The 7,365-nt window shown below is 45.9% G+C and overlaps 1 protein-coding gene across 1 annotated transcript; it reads right to left on the bottom strand.

The window, feature by feature from the left end:
• Window positions 1–965: 965 nt before the first annotated feature.
• MARCKS (myristoylated alanine rich protein kinase C substrate) lies at window positions 966–7,024 on the bottom strand. The gene is made up of 2 exons (XM_015097338.4): window positions 6,540–7,024; window positions 966–4,742 (listed from the first exon to the last, which is right to left on the bottom strand). The coding sequence occupies exons 1-2, from the start codon at window positions 6,639–6,641 to the stop codon at window positions 3,843–3,845; spliced, it is 1,002 nt and encodes a 333-aa protein (XP_014952824.2). The 5' UTR covers window positions 6,642–7,024; the 3' UTR covers window positions 966–3,842.
• Window positions 7,025–7,365: the final 341 nt, after the last annotated feature.

Raw genomic sequence — 7,365 nt, forward strand, 5'->3', positions numbered from 1 at the left:
TTGAAATTCCAAGTGATGAGTAATCCTACTGCCTTTCATCTTTCCCCTGAGAGAATAAGAGTAGTTGACAAATATACTCTCACTTCTCACTTACTAGTAGTACTAAAAAGTCTTATGTTCTAATTTCACCAAAGCACTAGAACTGAGATTATTAGGGTTTCTAAAAATTTTAAAGTGATTATTTTATGTACAAGCAGCTGCTAGATCCTATGGTGGGATATGTGTTTTGGTTTGTTTTTAAAATTGTTGATGAGTTGAGAGGAAAAACTATAGATAGTATTTGAAGATCAAGAATTTATCACTTTTTCAGGAACATAAAATATGGTTAACATTCACACCTTTTAGAAGTATTTATTTTCCATTTTAAAAATAGCATTGATGGGTGTAATTTAAAGGAGTGCTAGAACTTGAATCCCCAACAGGCACTGGCACATTTACAGCATTTTAAAATTCCTGTTTGCTATACCGTGGTTTAAGCACTTTCATATAGCTGGAAAGTGGACAGGGGAAAAAAATGTTCAATTTGCACAGTAAATGATTAAAGGAAAGATAAAAGCTAATAGCCCTGTTAACTAATTTTTTAATTTTCAAAGCTAATTGGGCTATGTTAAACTACATGCCCCTCCCAGTTGGATCTACCTGATATATAGAAAAGCAAAAAGGAACCCTTCCTCCAAATCCTTAACTTCAAAATTTTATTGTTTATATTCATGAGGGGGAAATGTAAATAAATTATTGTTTCTCAAATACATTAAGTTCTATCATTAAAGTTTTTGACTTGTGAGCATTGTAACTCACTTTCAATGGATATAATTTTATATCCTAAGTATGATGTCAAGCATACCTTCTAAATTCCTTAAACTGAATAAGTTATACTTACCATCAACACTTAAGATGTAAAATTTTTCTCTAAAACTTGCATTTTATAGTTAAATCTGTAAAAAATCCTATTTTAGCAAGCTTGATTATATCAACTGTTAAAACTTTATTTTACAAGCAATAGGAATTGGATCAAATAATTATTATAATCCAGAGGAATTATTTTATAACCATAGCAAATGCCATTATACACACTGCCAATACAGATTTAATAGACAATACTGAACTGTACAAGAGTTATTTATTTTTCCTTAATCTCAAAGCTATTTTAGTAATACAAAAAGCCATATTAACATTTCTCCATTAGAAAACAATGTGATGTACAAAACTTTGGATGAAAAGATATATGTCAAATTTCACTTAATCATTTGGTGGAAAATCCACCACTCCATTGATACCACCCAAAGTGTTTTAGGCAATGATTAAAAATCAAAGTAAGCATCTTAATAAACTCCAGCTGTTAAAAAAAACAGACCTAGCAATATAGTTGGCTACATAGTATTTTTGACTACTCAGGGTTACTTTTTAAAATCCATTTTTTTTTCTGAGTCCTACCACATACCAAGTGCTGTACTTGTCCAAGTAGGTATTTGAGGAAAAGTTGGTAAGGTAAAAGACCCCATAAAGCAGTCCTTTGGTTACCATATTTGACTTTTAACTTTTAAACATTCTCCAAGATCAAGGAACCCCAACTAAAAGTACACACTCTTCCAAGTGTTATTAGATTTTATTAGTGGGGAGGGTGTTGGTAAAGAGGTCATGAACTATTATTTATAATCCATTATTCCAATTAAAAGCGCTTGTCAGAAACTAATTTGTTATTTTTCTAATGAGTTTAAGATCTGGCATTCAGTTATTACCAACGTGGTTCACCCTACAAGGCACACTGCTCAAAAACAGCAAAGCAGGTATGCATAAATGCTTTTCTTTGCATTTAGTGAAGTAATATTTGATACCCATATTTATCTTAAAATTCAGTTGTTTAAGGTCCAGTGAAGAAAATAAATCCAGTTATGGGGTGGTAAAGAGCAAAGAAGGTTAACTAGTAAATTATTACTATACAAAGAAATTTTATTCTCTATCTTTTTCTTTGAATAACAAGATACTAACACACTATTTTCATTAAAAAAAAAAAATGCTTGCAACTATTGAACTGAGGCAAGTACAAAGGCCCATAAACCAACAGTATCGTCCATTCATCACCATTACTTCTTTACATTAAGCTTGTTCTCCTAAAGTATAATGCATACTCTAAGCTATAACTTGGAAATTAGCCAAGCACTAAGCAATTACAATGGCAGGTAATACACCATCAGTTTTTAAAACACTTTCGGTCACTTTTCATGACCCACCTCCAGTTTGAATTGAATATATTCTCAGTATAAATTTGTTTTGGGATCTGCATGACAAAAAAAATGTAATTTTATGACATTTTCACATAAGACATTTAAATAGTCTTCAATTCATACCACTTTTGTATTAAATGATTCATCCTGACATGCTATATATAACTACAATAAAAATAACTTCAATTTTTAAAGAAAACTAAATGCAGATAAATGTTAACAGATTTGACATGGAATGTTGCAAGATATTCCTGTATGTAATCTGATACTACTGATTATAAATTGACAAGTTTGAAAAACTTCAGATTAAAAACCACAAGAAAATTTACTCTTGATGGCATGCAAGATCTTTTTCAAAATGAAACCAGGACCTCAAAGTCTCAGTATTTTATCAGAACATAAAGAAACACAACAAATTTGTACATTTTATTCACATTTATTTTTCGCTTTTAGTGTGCTCACAGAAAATTAGAACACCTTAAGCAGGAGTTTAATAGCAATTTTTGTAAGCAAAGTTACATTCCATCTCTAAGTCAAATTGGTCAAAGCTTCTCCAGTATTTACAAAACATGATAGACAAGATGCTACACAAAACCATTGCATCTGAAGATTTTTTTCCTTATTCTCAAAGACGACTGGAAAAGAAAGCATTGTCTGCTGTAATCAAAAACATACCACAGTATAAACAGTAACCATTCCACTTATCACAGCTTGGTTGAGTTTAAAATTTGTGTTTAAAAGGTCCAAGATGACTGCAGTTTTACAAAAATGGGCAGGGTGGAAAGTTGCAAACTTCATGTGCTTCTGGATATCAAGATTTGTTTTTATACAATAGTCACAGTTAAAAACACCCTGCTGGTAATACATAATTACACTTTATTAAGGTCATAAACCAGCAATAAACAATAAAGCCTATACAACTTGTAGTTCTACTTAATCACTGACTGGTACAGCTAACATGAGATAAGTGAAAAGTTCCTATGGTTTAAATGAACTCCTAAGACTATGATCTTTTTAAAAATCTGGGTATCGGTGTTTTTTTTTCCTCTTTCCTTCTTAGTCAAGACTTGTAGTGTTGTAAACCTGCCTCACAAAATACATCGTAATAACTTTTCTTAAAAAAAAAAAGACTAAGCCTTTACACCATCATTTCTAGTGGTACAGTATCTTGGCAATGTTATGCACCACTTAAATTTCTCCATGGTGGCCCCTATCACTTCATCTGATATCCCTTTTTGACCCACCCATCTCCTTCATATATGGGCATGTCCATAGATTGACAAAGAAAGTTTACAATTTTGAATAAAGATGCAAAGTATGCAAAAAACATTAATACTGATGCAAAAAATAAAAATAAAAGAGAAACAAGGCAGAGGAAGGTATTTAAGCTCTCCTCGACCTGTTGGAATGGTGGTAACAGAATGATCTGAGATGGGATCTGTGGGGAGTGGGTTAAAAACAAAATTTGTTGTTTAAAAAAAAGTAAAATAAAAAAAGACATCTTTAAAATCAATCCCTGGTTGTAGACAAGTTCTCCAAAACCAGTACCTGGCACCACTCCAACAAACAAACGGGGGGGAGAAAAGTTCTTCGATTATCTCAAAAAATCTTGCCCTTTTACTCGGCTGCCTCCGCTGGGGGCGCTTCTGGACTGCACTCGGGCTGGGCCTCCTGTGAGGGGGCTGCGCAGGCTGACGACGCCGGGGCAGCCGCCGCCTCCTCCGCGGGGGCCGCCTCCTGCTCCGGGGGCACGCCGGGCCCGGCAGCCGAGGGCGCCTCGCAGCCGGCCGCGCTGGCCCCGGCCTCTTCTGCCTTCTCCTCAGCCTTGCTGGGCTCCTCGACGGCCTTAGCCTCCTCGCTGGCGGGCGGCTTCTCGGGCGCGACGGCAGCCTCCTCGGGCTTGGCCTCCTGCGGGTCGCCCCCCGCCGCCCCCTCCTCGCCCGCGGCCGCCTCCTCGCCTGGCGCCGCTGTCGGCTCCCCGGGGGCCGCACCCGCCTCGCCGGCGGCCGCAGCGGCGCCCCCAGAGGCCTCGTCCTTGCCGCCTTCGGCGGAGGCGCCGGCGGCCCCTTCGGCCTCACCGCCCTCTCCTGCCTCCTTCTTGTTCTTCTTGAAGGAGAAGCCGCTCAGCTTGAAAGACTTCTTGAAGGAAAAGCGCTTCTTTTTTTTTTTCGGGGTCTCGTTGCTGGGCGAGGGTGTGGCCCCGTCCTCAGCCTTCGGCGAAGACGTCGAGGAGGCGGCAGAGGCGGCCTCCCCCTCGGCGGCCGTGGGTGAGCCGGGCTCGGCGGCCTCGCCCTCCACGGGGCCCTCCTTCTCCACGGGGCTGGCCCCGGCGTCGGGGGCAGTGGCGGCCGGCTCATCTTTCTCGGCCGCGGCGGGCGACGCCGCCCCGCTCCCGGCGGCCGCGGGCTCCTCCTTCTCGGCAGCCGGGGCGCTGCCGTTGGCCTGCAGCTCCTCCTTGGCGCCGGGCTCGGCGGCCGCGGGAGAAGCGTCGCCGTTTACCTTCACGTGGCCATTTTCCTGCGGGGCAGAGAAAGCGGGAGGTCACTGACGGGGCCCGGGTCTGTCATCCCCGCCCCCACTTCTGGACCGGGAGGGTCCACCGTCCCTCCGGGCCCCTCAGGTTTTGCAGATCCTCTCCCATATGGGGAGGCGGGGTTGGATGCCCAGACGAGAGTTCCTCGAAGACCTGGGGGCAGTGGTGTTTGGGGTGCCTAAAGGCACTGCAGGGGCCTCGACCACGCAACAAATCCGAGGCCTTAAGAGGGCAGAGTCCGAAACGTGGAAAGCACAGGGTAACCCATTCCAACCTTCGCCGCAGGGACTTAGTCCTGTAAAAAATGATACACCAAACGCCCGTTGGAAGGAGACACAGACACAGAACCAGAGCCAGTGATCTGTGCCTAGGTTACACGTCCCCCTTTCTCCCTAAACTCTAAAGGCCTCTTCAAAACACCAAGAACTCCCGGGGGGATCCCAGCGTTCCAGCCCGAAGCGCCTGGACTGCGCGAGCAAGGGCCCTACGCCCCAAAGACCTGGGGTCGGCAGGGGGCGCTGCGCCTCCACCAGCTGACCTTGGCGCAGGCAGGCGCGGAGGGGCGGGGCCGCCGGGCCACCCCGCCCTGCCCGGTCGGGCCCTGCCCGCTGGCCAAGGCGCCCCCGAGCCCGGATAGCGCAGCCCAGAGTCCGCAAACAAAGCTCAGGTGGCGTCCTGGTCGGCATAAAACCAAGACAGGGGGAAAACCATTATTTCAGAGGGCTTGTCTCTGCTTCCACGCCCACCTCTGCCTGTGATTCTGCGAAGCCCGGGCGCGCCCCGGCGGCTCATTTTGCATTTTTAACGGGTTCAAAGCCTCTTGGCAGAGCCTGTCTTTCCTATTAGGTTAGGGCAGGCGAAGCAACACGGCCTCTGCTCTAGGAAAAGAGGCGTGGTGGTTGCCCGGTGTTTGTGAAGCAGCCACCCTTGGCCGACCTCTCGCGCCCACCCAACTGTGGCCATCTGCCTGGATTCGGGCAGCGTCGGGGTAGCCCCCGCAGTGGTCCAGGCGCCACGCACTCCAACAATCTCGACCGAAACACACGAACTGCCTCCTGTTGACCATCTGGACAGGTTCTTCAAAGAACCATAGTCTTCCCACCCTAGGGAGACCATTTAAAAGTCAGATGGGTGTGTAATTCCACAGACAACTACGAATAAAGACTTAGAACAGTGAGAAAAGCCCATCGAAAGGTAGTGAAACCTGCCCACCTCCAGCCAGCCAGCAACCTTTCCAAGAACCCAAGTCACGCCACCTCGGTATACAATAAGACAGCTCTCCTTCCCTCCTCAGCCTTTCTTCACCGCCATCCCTACTGCGCTCCCCCCCCCCCCTTCTCTACCCACACACACACAATCACACCAGAAATCCTGAAGGCGACCCAGTCTCGACAACAAACACGAGAGCCACCCAAACACCTTTGTGCCCACCAAGCACAAATGCAACCTGGCTGGGGATGGGGGTGTGGGGTAGCACCTAGCTAGTCAGGTTATTTGCCAAGCTCCAAACACGCCATTTTAAACGATTTATCACTTCTTTCCTCCCATCTACACAAGAATTCGCCAGGATTCTCTGGGAACCATTACTTTGGGAGTCAGGGGAGACCCCACCTATGAAAAATTGACAATTTGGTTATCGCTTTCCATTCAACTTTCAGACTGGAATCTGGCCACGCTTCTTTCCGCCGAAGGCGCCTCGGGCACGACCAAGGAGGGAAGGGGAAGCGCCGGGACTAGAGAAAGACACCAAATAAATGACCAGAACCACAGGTAGAATTTACCTGCCCATTCGCTTTAGAAGGCGACGAGGCCACAGCCGCCTCCCCGGGCCTTTCCGCGGTGGCTTCTCCCTTCGCGGCGGTCTTGGAGAACTGGGCACCCATGCTGGCTTCTTCAACAAAGAAACTCAACAGATCCAAAGGGGGAACAAAGAGCTTCGGGTTGGTGTAACGACGGGGCAAGCGGCAGCAGCAGCGGCAGCAGCAGCGGCAGCGGCAGCACACACACCGGAGGGAGGGGGGAGTGGGGGTGGTGAAGAGGACAGAACAGAACCGATTAAATACACGCCGGATGAAAAAATTTTAGTCGTAGAGATCAAAAAGCAGCAGCGCAGGAGGGAGGGGAAAAGGGTGGAAAAGTCGAGCACAAAAAACGGAGCCCAAGTGTAGTTTTTTAAAAAAAAGAAGTAATAAAAAAATCCCAGATTTGTAGCCGCACTGTAGACAAGAGGAAAATGGAGAAATCTCCCTGGTTGCTAATAAGATGCGGGGTCCAACGCCCAAGTGCACAGATGAATGGGCTCGCGGGCGCTGACGCGGCCCCCGCGCTCGCCGGCCAATCCTCGCGCCGCACACAAAGCAGGGGGCGGGGCCTGCGCGCCCGGCGAACAATGGAGCCGCGCTTTGCAAACGGTTTGAAAATCAGCCTCAGACCGAGAATTAATGTCCTCCAAATAAATAAATCAATTAAAAAATACATGCCTTTCGCCTCCTCCTGCTTGAAAATAATAATGCAGTACTGGATTGGCTTGCTTTGTTTGTAATTAATTAACGCGGGGGGGGGCGGGTACTTGTGGATGAGGGCGGAGAAAGCGTTAACTTGACTCGC

This window comes from Ovis aries, chromosome 8 (assembly GCF_016772045.2).
Source record: "Ovis aries strain OAR_USU_Benz2616 breed Rambouillet chromosome 8, ARS-UI_Ramb_v3.0, whole genome shotgun sequence".
Taxonomy (NCBI): Eukaryota; Metazoa; Chordata; class Mammalia; order Artiodactyla; family Bovidae; genus Ovis; species Ovis aries.

Coding starts and splice junctions, on each gene's coding strand:
- MARCKS (XM_015097338.4), bottom strand. CDS start 6,641: ATGGGTGCCCAGTTCTCCAAGACCGCCGCGAAGGGAGAAGCCACCGCG. Junction 4,743..6,539: donor CTTCTAAAGCGAATGGGCAG/GTAAATTCTACC, acceptor TCTGCCCCGCAG/GAAAATGGCCACGTGAAGGT.